The 17,415-nt window shown below is 52.7% G+C and overlaps 1 protein-coding gene across 3 annotated transcripts in view; it reads left to right on the forward strand.

The window, feature by feature from the left end:
- Nucleotides 1-221: 221 nt before the first annotated feature.
- CELF5 (CUGBP Elav-like family member 5) overlaps nucleotides 222-17,415 on the forward strand; it is a 41,933-nt gene continuing 24,739 nt past the window's right edge. Inside the window, exons 1-2 of one of the 3 annotated variants that reach the window (XM_081136241.1) lie at nucleotides 222-586; nucleotides 15,040-15,122. In XM_081136241.1, the coding sequence (XP_080992367.1) occupies nucleotides 328-586; nucleotides 15,040-15,122 (342 nt within the window). In that variant the 5' untranslated portion in view covers nucleotides 222-327. The remainder of the gene's footprint in view (nucleotides 587-15,039; nucleotides 15,123-17,415) is intronic. The other 2 variants (XR_013998749.1, XR_013998750.1) reach the window with 2 other exon arrangements.

Consider the following 17,415-nt stretch of genomic DNA (forward strand, 5'->3'; position numbering starts at 1 on the left):
CGTGGAATGAGGAATGAGTGCAGGACGCGCGCGGGAGGCGGGAGGCGGGAGGAGGGAGGCGGGAGGCGGGAGGCGGGAGGCGGGCGGCTGGAGGCGGGAGGCGGGAGGCGGGAGGCGGGATGGCTATGCGCGCGCCGGCCGCCAGGGGCCGCTGCGGAGCCGCCCTTTTGTGGTCCTGATGCTTGAGCGAGCGGGCGCGGAGGAGGGAGGAGGGCGCGGGGACCCGGCGGGAGGGAGGCGGGAGGCGGCGTCCGTCGTTCTAGCTGCGAGTCCACCCGCCGCCCGCCGCCGTCTCGGTCCCGCGCCCGCCGCCCGCCTTCGCCCGTCATGGCCCGCCTCACGGAGAGCGAGGCGCGCCGGCAGCAGCAGCAGCTCCTGCAGCCGCGGCCCTCGCCGGTGGGCAGCAGCGGGCCCGAGCCCCCCGGGGGGCAGCCCGACGGCATGAAGGACCTGGACGCCATCAAGCTCTTCGTGGGCCAGATCCCGCGCAACCTGGACGAGAAGGACCTCAAGCCGCTATTCGAGCAGTTCGGCCGCATCTATGAGCTCACGGTGCTCAAAGACCCTTACACGGGCATGCACAAAGGTGGGCGCCCCGGCCCCCTCCCTCCCCTCCCCTCTCCCCTCCACCCCACCTTCCGGCATCTTCTCTCCCCCAACCTTCCTCTCCTAACCACCTCCCTCTACTTGCCTCTGCCACGGCATCATTCTCCCCCCTTCCACCCACCCTCTCCTCCTCCCTCTGGGGGTGCAGCTGACAGATCTGGCCCCCTCCCCTCCTCCGCCCCCTCTCCCTCCTTCTCCACCTTCCGGCATCCTCTCTCTCCCTCTCTCTCCCTCTCTCTCCCTCTCTCCCTCTCTCTCCCTCTCTCTCCCTCTCTCTCCCTCTCTCCCTCTCTCCCTCTCTTCCTCTCTCTCTCCCCCTCTCTCCCTTTCTCTACTCTCCCATCTCCCTTTACCTCCCATTCTCCACCCCCCTCAGCATCTCTCTCTCTCTCTCTCTCTCTCTTCCCTCCCATTTCCCCAGACCCCCACCCCTTCCTCCCTCCCTCCCTCAGCCACTCTTTCCTGCCCCTTTGCTGGGGGAGCTTCCAGAACACCACCACCCCTCCCTGCTCCCCCCATTCATTCGGCCTCCCCAGGCCCCGTCGGGGAACTTTGCACCTCTGGACTCCATTGCTTTGGTCATTTTCACAAAGCCAGGCCGGTGGGGCAGGTTCAGCTGGCCTCCGGGGACACACGGATGCCCAGGACCCCGGGCTAATCGGTAACTACAAAGAAAGCAGGAGGGGGGTTGGGGGGCACAGGGAGCTCAGCCAGGTTGTGGGGGGAGCACCAATCTGGGGTGGCTCAAATGCTGCTGTTCACCCTCCCCCCTGCCCACCCTCTGTTTGGATCAGCATCCCCCCTTCATTTCTCTGCCCTCCCCCCTCCCTGCCTCCACCTTTGGCTCAAGTTAAAACTGGCCGATCCTGTTAGCAATGTGTTGAGGTCTGAGGCCAACGATGAGCCTGGGCTGTCCATCTGGCAGAACCCAGATCCTGGGGTGGACAGGGGAGGCGTGGGCGGCCTGCAAACCCAGTGGAGAGGCAGGTTGGGTGGGGAGGCCTGCCTCCCTGCCTCCCACCTGATTCTCTCTATGATGGCATGCTGGGAGCAGGTGCCCAGGGACTGTGGCCCCAGCCCTGGGCTCTGAGCTAAGCACAGTCTGAACTGGTGTTGCTTTGACAGCTTTTCTGCTGGCTTTTGGGGACTGGGGGTGGAGATGGCAAAGGCTTTGTGCTAGACACCATGGCAAGACCCTGGAGGGGCCTTAAGGGTGGACTGGGGCCCGTGACCTATTTCAGACCTATCTATCCCCATCCTTCCCTCAGTGTTTCAGGCATGGTAATCATTAATGCATGCTTGTTGAATGAATGAATGAATGAATGAATGAGAGTCTGGTAGCATGGAGCCCAGGCCTGTCACTTCAGCTAGACCTCAGCTGGTACCCTAGGAAGGAAAAAACCCCTCCCACTCTTAACGTTTTTTCAAATTCTATCCATCACACACACACACACACACACACACACAAAAGGGCCTGGAAAATCTAACTCCTCCATGTGGCCTAGGAGGGCAGAGGGCTCACTCTTGCCCATGAATCTAGCTCAGGGATCCACAGCTGTATGGAAGATTCTGTCCACACTCCCTCACCCCCTAGTATGCCTGAACAGCCCATTTCTAGAATTAGGGGCATCCACATGGCCCCCCAAATGTTGGATTGGAAGGCTGCTAGTGAGCTCTGGGACAGGGAAACAAATGGGTTGCAGAGGTGCCCCCTTTCTCATTTTTAAATCTCTCCTGGAAATCCTCCCCCAAATGAAAAGAGATGGGGGGCTGCAGCTGATGTTCTGAGCCAGAGCCTCAGTCTCCCCACTATCAGCAAAGCAGGGGCCGAGGGTAACAAGAGGGTCAGGGGCTTTCCCTCATGTCTGCCCTCACCCAATACCCTCAGGTCAAGAATAGATCCCCCTCCTGGTCCTGCCTGTCCTGGGCCTGGAGGGACGTCACCTATGGGAGGCAAGCTGGAGATGGGGGTGTCTCGAGTGCCAGCAGCTGGGATGGAGACCTGTGTGACCTCTGACCAGTGGCTTCCCCTCTCTGGGCCTCAAGCAAAGGGAAGTGAAGTGATGACTGGGATGTAGGGGGTGGGGGAGAGGGCAGTCTAGGTACCTCCTGGACAACACTTATCTGGTGCAATTTCTGGGGAGCCAACTAAACAGGGTGCCTGCTGTTGGTGCTGGAGAAGAGTGGCAAGGGTGGGGGTTCTGGGCCCCAGGGGTGGAGAGAAACCTCCTCCCCGAGAGCCTTCTAGGCCCTTGGATGCTGGGAGAATCCCATGAGGCTGGGCACCAAGACAGCTGAAAGGGCCAGAATGAAGTGAAATAAAAACATCCATTGTACCCCACCCCCCCAGCATTGTCATTGTCCTCATGACCATCTCATTCTTAATTTTCACATTCAGGGGCCTGTTTGATCTCTCACCAAAGGGATCACCACCGAGGGGGGCTCCTGAGCATCACTGAATTTCATATAAAAGGGAAATTGAGACTCACAGGGCCAACTACTGGGTCCCAAGGACCAACCAGAACTTCCCTCCCCACTGTCACCCACCTGTCTCCCTCCCAAGCCAGGGGAAGCAGAAGTATATGTGTGTGATGAAGGGGTGACAGATTCTTCCAAGATGAAAAGGGGCTCCCAAAAGATGGTATAGGGGAAGTGGTTGTGACATCTGACAGCCACAGCCAATGGTAGGCAGGGCTCTCCAACTCCTAAGGGCCTATGCAGGTGGGGTCTTGCTGGGACCAAGAGAAAGGCAGGGGGTTCAGGGATCGCTGGGCTCTGGGGATTGGACAGGGATCGGGGGTGAGAGCAAGAAGTGAGGGGTCCTCAGAAAGAAGGAAGGCCCATGGGTGCTGGCTTTTTTTTAAATTTTTTTTATTTTAAGAGAGGTTGAGACAGAAACAGAGAGAGGGGGAGAGAAAGAGAGGGAGAGACAGAGGGAATCCTTCCCCCCACACACAGGGAGAGGCAGAGAAAGGGTGGGAATCAGGAAGAGAGATGGAGAAGGGGGAGCAGGAGGTCACAAGGATGCTTCCTACCCCATCCCCAGATCTGTGCCTCATCCAGAAGAAGGGGACCTCTCCCCTCCCCCCCCACCCCCCACTCCCAGCTCAGCCAGGAGCTCAGGCCAGGAACTGAAGGCTGGGTTGGGGCTCCCACTGTCCAGTGTCCAGTCATCAGCCCCCTCCAGCCCCCTGCTGCAGGACAAGCCCCCCCCAGGACCCTCGCTCTGGGAGGCCTGTGGGGGGGGTTGGGTGCCTGTAGGGGCCCTGAGGTGCCCCTTTTCCCTGATCAAGGCTGAATATTAATGCCCATCCTGGCGATAGGGTTCGCTGGCCGCTATCATGTGGCCCCCCATTTATGGTAATCGCATATGCATTTGCATGTTAATGACAATATTTATCTTAAAGTGGAGGTTGCAAGGGGGTGGTGCGGTGAGGGGATATGGGGGGGCCTTGGTTTCCATGGGAGCACCAGCTGCTCCGCTTGGTGGCAGGAGGGGAGGCTGGAGCACGCTGAGCTCAGAGGCGTGAGATTCCGAGTGTGACGTGCCAGCCCCAGGGAGACAACGGGCTAGGCGGCTGGCAGGCACTGCCTGGGGTGGGGGACTGAGGGAGGAGTCCTCTCCCTGTGGCATTGGAGGGGACAGCGGCTGAGAGCAGGGGGCTGAGCAGACGTCACCAGGACTGGCTGTGTGGCTTTGAGGCAGGCACACTGCTCTGTGCCTCGGTTTCCCCAGCTTCCCATTCTTCACTGATTTAACAGGCTTTTATGAGGCCCCTGGGGCCTTACAAGTGACTATGATATCTTTTCTGCCCTCCTTCAGGCAGAGGACATTGAGCACCTACTGTGTGCCCATATTTGAGCAGAGCTGGAATTTCACGCACACAGGAATCTCTATGAACATAAGCAATGCATGAATCCATCTACCCATATGACCAACATTTATTGAGCACTTGCTGTGTGCCAGGCCCTGGCCTAGATCCAGGATATAATGTTGGACAAAGCAGATAGATACCACCCCCCTCCTAAGTTCGGAACCAGTCTGGTGGGGGAACACAGTGAGAAACCAGGAGGAATAAGGTGTTGATGTCAAGGCTGCAATGGCGGAAACACACGCTGGCAAGGACAACCTGGAGGAGGCTCTGCCCTTGCATGCATGCAGGGCAAGAATGCTTCCTGGAGGAGGCAGTCAGTGTGGGAGAGCAGTCAGAGCTTAGCATTAAGACAAGTCTGGTTTCTCTGCATCTTACCAGCTATGTGGATTGGGCAGGCATCTTTGTCTGTCCAAGCCCCAGTGTTGTCATCTGTGGAATCGAGAGGCCAGAGGAGCCTCCCACCTTAGAGGCAGCTGGGGAAGGTGAGGATGGGCATGGCAGTTAAAGTTTTTGGCACAGAGTTTATGCTTGGTCAGCGGCAGTTGGGCGTATTATGTGACTAAGCCGAGACCTGAAGTGTGAGAAGGACCTGTTGATGGAGAAAGGCATTCCTGGTGGAGGGAACAGCATGTGCAAAGGCCCAGAGGAGCGCTAACTCTGGTACCTTCAGGTGGGGGGAGAATGGAGCTTTTGCCCTTGTGGGAAATGAACAAAGGGCCTTGGGAGCCCAGAGTCCCCTTCTGATATGTGGGGCTTATTTAGCAGGTCTCTTCTGAGAAGCTCTGGCTTTGGAGTTGGACCCTGGAGTTATCTCTGAAATAGGCTTGTGTTTCTCTTTCACCCTGATGTTGGCAGATGAAAACCTGGTCATAAGGAACACTCAGTAGGACCACACTCATTTATTTATTCATTCAGCCCCCACTTCTTGCAAGCCTTTTGGGGACTTGCTTTATCCAGGGCAAGAGATGTCCAAGGGTCCTCTGATGGATAGACATGGGCAGACGTTGGCACCTACAGCCATAGTGGTCAGTGTTGGGTCTGAGGGAGGGGTGCAGGGTTGAGGGAACTAGATAGGGAAACAGGGAGTCCTGCTGCATAGAAGAGGGATATTAGAACTGGGGCTTTGAAGGATGAATAGGAGTTTGTCAGGTGGAGAAAGCATTTTATTTATTTATTAACAGAAGTACTTACTGTGTCCTGGGCCCTATGACGGGTGTGAAACTCAGCAGTGAGTCAACTAGATGGATGTCTCTGTTCTTATGGATATGGGCAGAAGGAACTGGGTTTGTAAACTCCTAGAGGTATGAAGAGGCACAGCTGGAGTTGAGGAGGAATTAGGTGAGACATGGGAAATGAGGCCAGAGAGTCAGCATAAGCTGGACCCTGAAGGGCCTCTGATGTTAAACTGAGCTGGGACTCTTTCCCTTGGGAGCCATGGAAGAATTTAGAGCAGAGGGGTATCTCGGTTAGACCTGCATGGAAAGGGAGCCTTATATCTTTTACCTGCCATTGCCACCACCAGCCTCTTTCCAGCCTCTCAGCCTTATTCAGAATATGCCCACTTCCTATACACCTGCGTGGATAGGATGGAAGCTTCCCCTTGGGGTGAGGTCCACAGTGTGGGAAGAAAGCAATGTAAAGGAGCAGACATGTGTTTAGGTGGCAGTGGTTCTTAGAGAATCAGGTTCCCCTCTGCCACATGGATTAGGTGAGGAATTGGGGCTCAGAGAGGGCCAACACCCAGCCCCAAGTCACACAGCAATACAACTAGGCGTCACACCTCCCAGCCTGAGCCTGACCCACTTTGGAAGAATAATAGAGGAGGCAGAGAAAGACACATGATTGTGAGATGTAGACTCATGGTGAAAGCCATCCAGGGAGGCTGTCTGTCCTTGACGGTGACCAAAGCCAGAGGGAAGGGCTGCTAGATTTGGGAGACACTGACCAAGCAATAGTCTTGCTGGCCTGGAGTGATCGTCACTGAGGTGTAAGCTCTCTGAGGACAGGGACTGCCTCTGGTTGCCGGTTTGAAGTGGAGCGTGTGCATGAGTGAGGACGTGAGGGAATGAGAGGAGCGGGGAACGGGGGAAATGCGCTCCGTGGAAGGCGGACTGGCTAACGGATGGGTAAGCGGGCAGGGGAAGGTGGGCACGAGTGGGTGACAGTGACCGTGCGTGTGTGAGCGGACTGGGGGGTAAAGAGCGGGCAGATGGGTAGAATGCTGAGAGGGTGGATGGGTGGGTGAACTTACAGATGGCTGGGTCGGGGAAAGATGGAGGAATGATGGATGGATGGATGGATGGATGGATGGATGGATGGATGGAGGATGGAAGGATGGATGGAAAGCTGGGTGGGTGATGGGTGGGTGATGGGTGGGGGAATGGTGAGTGGATGGGTGGATAGAGGATGGATAGATGGGTGGAAAGAGGTGCATGGTGGATGGATTAATGGGCAGGAGAGTGGGTGGCTGGATGGACAGATGGACGGGTGGATTGAAGGATGGAAGATGAAAGCCTCCCCAACATTTACCGCCTTCCTCCTCACCTGGGGATGGGAATGGCCATAAGCTTTGCAGGCTGACAGACTTGATTTCCATTCCTGGCTCTGCTTTTTATTTCTGTGTGATCTTGGACAAGCCAACTCATCTTTTCTTAGCATCTTCATTTGTAAAAGAGAAAGAATATTGGTATCTGTCTTACAGAGTAGTTGTAAAAGTTAGAATTCACTTATATAATGTGATTAATGTAATTATTCTGAGTAATGTCTTGCATATTGTTGCCGTCAATACATAGTTAGACAATCAGATAGACAACAAGCGTTTATCCAGTCTCTGTGAGTGCCAGGTACTGAGCTAGGCTCTGGGGACACCAAGAAATCCAGCGGGGAGGAGGGACTGACAATAAACTAATAAACACATAAATAAGATTTAGATAAGAATTAATTGCTATGAAGAAAATAAAACCAGATATGTGTTAGGGGGTGACAGCTTACTTTGGGTGGCCAAAGATGGCCTCTCTGAGGAGGTGACAGGGAAAGGACAGGGTCCCTCAGGGAGATCATTCTTCAGAATCTAGAGAATGTGGACTCTGGGTCTTCCATTTACTAGATGGGAAAATTAAGGCACCGAGAGTCCTAGAACATGGCTGGATATTTAGGAGGGGTTAGAATTTCAGAGTCAGGCACCTGGAGGCATGAAGGGGGCTACACAGGTGTCTGGGAAATTTAAGAGTATTGAATTTAAGGGCAGTGGAGGGAAATGTTGAAAGAAGTGGTCAGAAGGAAGACAGCAGTGATTAGGTTGGGAAGAGCTGTAAAAGCTGACAATCTTGGCTTTGACCTGCGGGCACTGGGGGGCTATGATAGGGTTTGGAGCTAGGGAGGGACATGGTTCACAGCTGAGTGCGGGGATACTCCTTTGGTGGCTGTGGGGAGGAAGGATGGGGCAGAATGAGAGGCCAAAGGTCAGAGAGGTGGCCAAGCCATGGTCCAGGTTGGAGAGGGTGAGGCCTGAGCTGGGCCTGGGCTGTGGGCTTGGAAAGGAAGGGATTGCTGGAGACATATTTAAGATGTTAAATTATCAGCTCCTGGTGGGGAAGGGTGGGAGATGAGGAAGAGGGGAGGTTCTTGTGAAGTGGGTGTCACCCGGGGTGATCACTCTCCCAGGGCTCACTGAGTGATGTCTGGAGACATCTGTGATTGTTACAACTGAGGGTGCTCCTCGCAATGAGTGGGTGGGGCCAGGGATGCTGCTCGACACTCCACAGTGCTCAGGACGGCCCCACAGAGTGATCCAGCCTCTGTCAGCAGTGCCAAGGGGAGGGACCCTGCTCTAGGGTGAATGGATAAGTGGAGAGTGGATGGATGGATGGATGGATGGATGGATGGATGGATGGATGGACAGGTGAATGAATGGATAGAGGATGGATGGATAGGTGGATGGACAGGTGGATGGGTGGATGCAATGATGGGTGAATCACTGGTGCAGCAATGGTGACTAAAACCCTGGGGCTGGAACAGGATGGAGGCTGTTAGCAGTGGCCAAATTCTTACTGAGCGCACACTGTGTGCTGGGCCCAATGCTGGGAACTGGGGACATGTCAGTGACTGGGACATGCTCTGTCCCCACCCTCAGGAGTCAAGATGCTGTGGGCAGGATATCAGGGGAGGAGGGTCCAGAAGAGACCTGAGAAGCCCCGACAGGGAAGCCTGGAGCAGAGGAGAAGGCAGCAGAGGAGGCTGGGGAATGGCAGCCAGGGAGGAAAAAGGTCAGCTAGGAAATGGTGCGCCCAGTGGAGGGATCCAGGAGAATGACCCCTGAGCCCAAGAACTATAAGTTTATAAGTGTGGAGAGGGGGACCATCAGCCCCATTGTCCTCAGTGAAGCGGGTGACAGTCTCAGGCTGAGAGGAGGGAGGAGGAGGTGGAGAGGGTGGCCAGGGGCAGGTGGGCCGTGGGGAGTGATCCCACAGCAGAAGGGAGAGTCTCCAAGATCCTTAATAGATAGTATTATGACTCCTATTTTATGGGTGAGAAAGTAGGGGCTCAGAGAGCTTAAGTAGCTGGCCCAAGATCACACAGCAGAAAGGTATTGAGCCGAGATTAGCCACTAGCTCACAGAGCTGAAGTTGACCAGGAATGAGGGGTACCAGAGTGCATGGGGTTTGGGATCAAAGGGATTTGGAATGGGAGTTCACACAATCAGTTATGGTTGGGGTCCTGGCTGGGGAGAGAAGGACATGTTGGGGACCAAAGAGAAGATGAACAAGGTTGTCTTTCCTGCTTCTGTTTCCCCAGCAGAGCTGGCACATAGTAGGTGCTCAGAAAATATTGACTGGTGGACAGAAAGTGAGAAATAAAAATGGATCAAATGTCGCTGCCCTCAAGGAAGTGGTCTTGATATTAGCAGATCAGTTTGGAATCCAAATTAATTTAGTCAGCCAATAAGCATGAGGAGGCCCGTGTAGCTGGAGCGGAGTAAGTGAGGGAGCGAGGGAGGAGGTGAGGGTGGAGGGCGGACGGGGGGAGGTTGTGCAGGTTCACGTGGGCTTCAGGGAGGACTTGGGTTTTTACCCTGAAGGAGATGGGAGCCCTGGAGGACTGTGGGCAGGGAAGGGAAAGAACCTGACTCAGGTGCTCAGTCACCCTCTGCTGGGGTCCAGGATAGAAGCTGGGAGCCCAGTGCAGAAACTGCCCTGGCCCCGGTGGAAAATGAAGGGGCTGGCATGGAGTGGAAGCTGTTATCTATCAGTGGCCAATTTCTTATGAGGCACACACTGTGTGCTGGGCCCAACTCTGGACACTGGGGACATGTCAGTGACTGGGACATACCCTGTCCCCACCCTCAGGGTGCCCACAGTCCTTTGGGGGTGAATAACACAGTACTAGGCAGTTACAGCAGGGTGAGCAGAGATGTGATGGGGGACACACAGGCACAGAGGAAGCCCATGAAGTCCCTCACCCAACATGGGTTGGGGGTGGGGAGGCTTCCCAGAGGAGAGGGCGACTCAGTTGGGACCCAAGGTTGAGGAGAAATGAGCCAAAGATGAGGGTTTGGGTGTGTGGGCCAAGGAAATGTGGTGTTCAAAGATGGTCAGGGAGAGGCTGAGCATGGGTGTGGCTGGGGTTAGGGTGCAGCCAGGGACATGGCCAACCAGGGTCCGTCTCCAGACCTACCAAGCTGCCTAGGAAGTGACAGAAGTCCCAGACTTATGCATGAGAATAAGGGTTCTAAATAGTAAGAAAAAGAAAACATCTTTTTCTTTTCATTTTAAAACATTTTTAGGCCATTTGATCAGTGTAACAAGCTTCCGCCACTTAAGTAGTCCCCAGTGTGCTGGGATTTTCTGAAACTCAGAAGCCTCTGGCCCCTGTCACTCTGTGACATTGGGCAGATGACTCAGTGGCTGGTATCTCAGTTTCCCCATCTGTAAAATGGAGATAATAATAGAAACAGTAGTACCATTATCTTTGGCTAGTATGAGGATTCAAAGGGTTGATATGAGTGACATGCCCCCATAAGATGTCTGGTGCTCAGTGGACATTGATTATTGTTATTATTACAATTGCAATGTGAAATCCCAAAATACCAGATCTCAGAGAAGAGAGCAGAGGATCTTGGCATGAAGAGGGACCCTAAGGATTCCTTGCAAAAGAAGTTTTCTCCTTGTGGAGCTACTGCTTGCTTACCTTCAGGGATGGGGAGTCCTCTCCTTAAGAAGAGAGCTGTGATGAGGCAGATCTAGTTATTAGGAAACTTTCATACATGGAGGAAATATATTGCTCCCCAAGGATTCCCCCATTGGTATCACTCTGCCCTTGGGTCTTGAGAGATCTGTGTACACTGACCCCCACAAAATCAGCCCTAGTCCTAGTTTTGAAAATTGAGGTGGGTGTAAAGGGAACCATCGGATTGTCAAGTGCTAAGCATTCTGTCTGCCAGGTCTTGCAGGTGGGATTGCCCTCTCTACCTGCCCCACCCATCAGTTAATCCCTCAGGGTTCAACCAGTTGGGGTAGAGGCTGCTTGACACCCAGCCCAAGCTTCCATGTCATCAAGGGGGCTGGTGTGTGGGGTGGGAGTTTCCAGGGCTGGAATCAGGGTGAGAAGCTCACCCAGTGTGGGCATTGGATGGGCTGAGGTTTCCCTCAGAGGGTCCAGTTCTGGAGGTTGGAAGTCTGAGATCAAGGTGTCGGTTGATTTGGTTCCTTCTGAGACTTGGGGGAGAATCCAATCCAGGCCCCTCTCCCAGCTTTTGGTGCTGGTGGCAGTCCTTACTGTTCCTTGGCTTGATGATACATCACCCGAATTTCTGCCTTTGTGTTCACATGGCCTTCTCCCTGTGTGCATGTCTCTGTGTCCAGATTTCCTCCCTCTTATGAGGGCACCAGTTCTATTGTATTAGGGCTCATCCTAATTCCTATGACCTCATCTTAACTAATTACATCTGCAATGACTCTATTTCCGAATAAGGTCACATTCTGAGGTCCTGGAATTTAGGACAGCAACATATGAATTGGGGGGAGGGGAAAACAATCCAACCCTATCCATGAATTGAAATCCAAGGCTCTATTTATCCTGAACCGGGTAAACATCACACATTTTCACCAACTAGGAAAAACTATGAGTCTCAGAAGAGACCGGCAGAGAACTGGGAATCGTTTCAGCACCAGGGACAGCGGCTCGCGATTTGGTTGTTCCTCGCACAGCAAAACTTACAGACGGGGAGGCTGATGGTATCGAAGGTTGCTCCCGGGTCCCTCCTTACCCTCCCGGGGCCAGAAGACTCCATGTTCTGCAGGCAGGGCTCCACAGGCAAGAAAGGATCCAAGGAGGAAGGGTTCTGCCCCTAGTTTACATCTTCCTGCAGCCCGATTTCTTGCCAGCCATGCCTAATTTCTCTCAGGTCTTAGGGAGAAATTTATTTTAACACCTCTCATCTCCCTGAAGACCTTTGGGGATTAAATTCAGAAAATATAAACACAAAGAAAAAAGAGTAGAAAGATAGATCATGGATTGGGAGAAGATGTTTGCATCATACATAAACAAAAACGGATAAACACACATAATATGTAAAGAACTTCTACAAAGCAACAAGGTGCCCGGCTTCATTAATAACTCCAGGAATGTATGTTAAAATCTAATGAAATATAATGGCAAACCCACCATAATGACTAAGACTGAAAAGGCTGGAAAAACCGAGTTGGTGGGAAAGAAGCACTAAGATTCTCAGACCCCATTGGTGGGAGTAGAAACCAGTGCAATCCACTTTGGAAAACTGCTTGAAAGAACCGATTAAAGCTAAACATATACCAACCTTATAACCAGCAATCCCATTCCTGGATATGCCTTTGTGCATCAAAATACATATGCGAGAATGTTTCATAGCAGCCTTATTCATGATAGGCCCAAATATACCCCATTTGTAGTATATTCTTAGGATAAAATATTGCACAGAAACAAAAAGGAATGAATCCCTGAGACACACAACACCCACTGTTGAGTGGAAGAAACCAGACACAAAAGTGGACATACGCTAGGATTCCATTTACATAAGTTCAACACGGGGAAACACTCAACTACGTTGGTTAGTGATGCACGCAGTGTGGGAAACCTTAATGACAGCAATGACCTGGTTATTGCAGGTGCCAGGGTAGAGGTCACTTCTGGGGGATGGAAGACTGTCGTAAAGTGGGAGGAACATGGGACTGCCATGTTCTGGTGGCTGCCGTGTTCTGTTCCTGGATCTGTGCAATGGTCACATGACTTTATCATCATTTCTTACATTGTACACTTACATGCACTGCACTTTTTGAGGGGAGGAGTTTTGTAATATATGTCAGTTACAATTTTTTATTGCGGTAAAATTTACCATTTTCAGTATACAGTTCAGTGGCATTAAGCACATTCGCATTGTTGTGCACCCACCCCCACCATCTGCAGAACTCTTTTTCATCTTGCAAAACTGAAACTCTATCCCTACTAACCACTAACTCTTCATCTTCCTCCCCCAGCCCCTGGCGCCCACCGTCTACTTTCTGTCTCTATGGGTCTGACTCCTTTAGGAACCTCATAAAGTGAAATCAGACAGTCCTTTTGTGTCTGGCTTATTTCACTGACCATAATGTCCCTAGGTTCATCATGTTGTAGCAATGGGTCAGAATTTCTTTCTTTTCTAAGGCTGAATAATATTTCATTGTACGTATATCCCACATTTCGTTTACCCGTTCATTTGTTGGTGGATATTTGGCTGTTGTGAATCATGCTGCTGTGAGCATGGGTGTGCAAATATCTCTTAGAGTCCCTGCTTTCGTTTCTTTTGGGTATCTACCCAGAAGTGGAGTTGCTGGATCATATGGTAATTCTAAGTTTAACTTTTCTGAGGAACTGCCAAACTGTTCCCCACAGTGGCTGCACCATTTCACATTTACAAACGTTATTTTAAAATGCTAGAAACCGTCTTCAGCTCTTTCTGGTGCCCCCCCTTCCCAGGGTACCAGGAGACCTCCCAGGCCCGGCGCAGACACCCCTCCCCATTACCCGTCCCAGCTGGTGGGAGTAGCCACTGTGGGGACGCAGCTGTCGTTAGCTCCTGCCTGGGGCAGAAGTGGGCACCGCAGAGCTGTTCCCAAGAGCTCTGCACAGGAGGTCAGGAGTGAAGGGAGAGGCAGAGACAGGGGCCATGAGTGGGAGGAGCTGGGGATGGTGGACCCAGGGCCCAACAGTATCAGAGAAGCCAGTGATGGTCCCATTTCACAGGCAGTGAAAATAAGGACCACAGAAGTAAGAGAGGCAAAGCCCAGTGCGGGGCTCAGACCCCCGTGTCCATCCCGGGGGTCCTGACACCTGCCTGCAACTCCCACGCCGCCTCCTGCAAACATTTTTCAAAATCCCTTTGATCTCATCGGTCTGTCTCTGGGAGTTTCTTACTCCTCGCGTCCCTCTCTCAATGTTTCTTGCCTCTGCGACTTTCAACTCTCACGCACCCCCCGCCCCAACCCCCGGACGCGGCCCAATCGCACCGCGGCTTTGGACCCCTGTCGGGCCAGCCCCGCCCCCTGCCTCTCCTGATTGGCCCCGAGCCGCACGCCCGGCTCCGGGGCGCCTCTCGGTTGGTCGGTCTTTCGGCGCTCTCGGACCCTTATTTCTGATGCGGGAAACTGAGGCAAAGCCCGGCAGTGCCCCAGCCAAGACCACACAGCGAGTCAGTGGCAGAGCCCACCGCGCCTCATGCTTGTGCTGGGACCTCTTCCGGCTCCTGGAGCTGCCCCCCCCGCGAGCGGCCCCGCCCCGGCCCCGCCCCCCCGTTGCCGGCCCGCGGTTCTGAGAGTCTCTTCATCTCGGTCAGCCGCGGACTGAACGAGCAGCTGGCGCTGCGCCTTCCCTTCCGGTCCGCTCTCTGGGAAGCGACGGGCGTGAGGGGCGAAGGGGGCTGGAGGCTGAACCACTGCTGCTGCCCTCCCCCAGCCAAAGGTGGCTTCAGGGCCCTCTCTTTTATTATTTTATTATTTTAACTGTTGTAAAACACACATAATATAAAAATCTACCATTTTAACCATTTTTCCTCCTTTCTCCCAATTTTTTTTTTACAGTAGTAAAACACACATAGTGTTAAATTTACCATCTTAATCATTTTTAAGTGTATATAGGTCAGTGGCATTCACATTGTTGTACAACTATCACCACCATCCATCTCCAGGACTTTCTCATCTTCCCAAACTGAAACTCTGTCCCCATTAAACAGCTCCTGACACCCACCATTCTACTGTCTGTCCCTGTGGATCTGACTCCTCTGGGTGGAATTATACATTTGTCCTTTTGTGTCTGGCTTATTTCACTGAGCAAAATATCCTCAAGGTTCATCCATGCCATAGCAGGTGTTAGAATTTCCTTTTTTTAAAGACTGAATAATATTCCACTGTGTGGATGGAACACACTGTTTGTCCATTCATCTGTCCATGGACACTTGGGTTGTTTCCACCTGTTGGCTGTTGCGAATGATGCTATGAACATGGCTGTACAGCATCCTTTTCTCTTAACACCCCCATTCTCTCCCCTCCAGGCTGTGCCTTTCTCACTTACTGTGCCAGGGACTCTGCCATCAAAGCTCAGACTGCTCTGCACGAACAGAAGACCTTGCCCGGGGTGAGTCGGGATGCTATCTGGGGAGGGGGGAGGATGGCAGGGCTGCTCTCAGCCCAGGGAAGGCCGAAGCCCTTCTTGGGATCAGCTGTGAAGCCCGTGTGTCTCTGGACTCAGAAAGAGGTATAAGGCTCAGAGGGACAGAAATGATGACCAGAGTGAGCGTTTATTGAGTGCCTACTGCATATTGGGCCCTAAGTGTCACACCAGAGTGGTTGTGCATAGTTATGCAGGTGGCACCTGGTCAAGGATGTGAGTGTCATTGTCCTGAGACCAGAAGATGAGCAGCATGTGAAAAGGCCCTGAGGCAGGCCTGTGCCTGGTGTGTTAGAGGAACATCAAAGCAAATAGATTTACAGCCCTTGATGCAGGTGTTGCTTGGGAGGTATTTCCATCCCTAGGGGAGGCCAGCCCAGGCTCTGTTCCTGCCAGGTCTCTCTTGTCAACCTTGTCCTCTTTAAGTGGCAGAAGGTCCCTTTCCCCAGTGAAGGAGAGGGGTCCTCTGAGTCAAGTGACCCTGGTCTCCAGGCAGCACCTCCTGATGGAAAGTGAAGGAACCACAGTGAGATTCATGGCTCTGGGGGTGGGCCTTGCCCTTCCCTCTGGAATTCTCAGGGACCCTCAGCATCAAAAGAATTTGGGGGCTGCTTGGGACATCTGTAGCCATCAAGGCTGGGAACAGGAAGTCTGAGGTGTTCCTGCCCAGCGGGTTATAGATAAACCAGATGGCTAGGGAAGGTTTCTCTGAGGAGACAAGCTGATGGCCTGATGAAGGTGAGGGAGGGAGCCATGCACTCTCTGCAGGAAGGGCATCCCTGGTAGAGGACACAGCCAGTACAAAGGCCCTGAGGCTGGACCAAACCTGATGCATCTGAGGAGCAGCGAGAAGGTCAGCAGTGAAACCATGGGAGTGTGAGGGGGGAGGCAGATGGAGAAGAGGAAAGGGGCAGGACCACATGAGGAGTTTGGATTTTGTTACAAGGGTGGCTGTGGCAATGGGAGGGTGGCTAGCAGAGGAATGACCTGGTTTGATTTCAATTTTCAAAACCCTTCTTCCAACTACTGGAGTCCTGGGGCTGCTTACAAAGCACCACAAACCAGGGAGCTTAAAGCAACAGAAATATATTGTCTCACAGTTCTGTAGGCCAGAAATCAGAAATCAAGGTGGCAGCAGGGCTGCACTCCTTCTGGGAGGATCCTTTCTGTGACTCTCTCAGCTTCTGGTGGCTGCCAGAAGTTCCTTGGCTTGGTACATTCATCACCCCAATAATTCCCATCTCTGTTGTCACATGGTCTTCTCCTCTGTGTCCACATCTCTCCAATATCCCTCTGCCCTTCTCTTTTAAGGATGCCTGTCATTAGATTTAGAGCTCACCCTGAATCCAGGATGACTTCATCTCCAGATCTGTCACTTAATTCCATTCATAAAGACCCCTTTTCCAAATAAGGTCCCATTTCATTCACAGGTTTTGGAGGTTAGGACTTGGACATATTTTAGGGGGGCCACCATTCAACCCACTACAGAGGGTTACCACACAATAAATCGCCAGATGTAAGGGCGACCTGGAGCAGTGTCACCAGCTGACCTGCATGGCAGACTTAGAGAGCAAACAGGGTGGCTCCTTGGAGGAGGGAGCTTTTGAGCTGAGCCTTGAGAGATGGGGAAGACTGTGGCAGATGGAGATAAAGATGGGGGCGGCGTGAGGACGGAGTGTACCAAGACTCGGAGGCAGGAATGTGCCTGGTGTGTTGTTGAGAACACACGAGAGCCTCTGTTGTCTAATGGAAAAGTTTACATTAGGTTAGGAGGAGTTTTCAACCCAGGGTGATTCTGCTCCCAGGGAACGCTGGGCGATGTCTGAGGACATTTGTCATTGTCAAGACTGGAAGATGGTAGAGGCCAGGGATTCTGCAGGGCACAGGGTGGCCCCCCACAACAAAGAACTGACGGTGCCCAGGCGGGTGAACCCCGGGGAGGGGAACAGGAGCAGGCGAGCAGTGCTGATAGAACAGGGTGCGAGCCACACACGCCATTTACAGTTTCTAGTAACACCACTGAAAAAGGGCAAAGAAACAGCGAAATGAATTTTAATGCTGTATTTTATTTTTACCCAATATCTCTAAAATCTTATTATTTCCACAGGCATTCAATATAGTTTATTAATTATAATTAGGCAAACTTTAAAATCCCATTCTCTGGTCACACAAGCCACATTTCAAGGGCTCGGTAGCCACATGTGGCTGATGGCTGTTATACGGCCCAGTATAGTTCTAAAATGTTCTAAGCCCAGCCCAG

This window comes from Miniopterus schreibersii (genome assembly GCF_964146895.1).
Source record: "Miniopterus schreibersii genome assembly, chromosome: 4".
NCBI classification, from domain to species: Eukaryota; Metazoa; Chordata; class Mammalia; order Chiroptera; family Miniopteridae; genus Miniopterus; species Miniopterus schreibersii.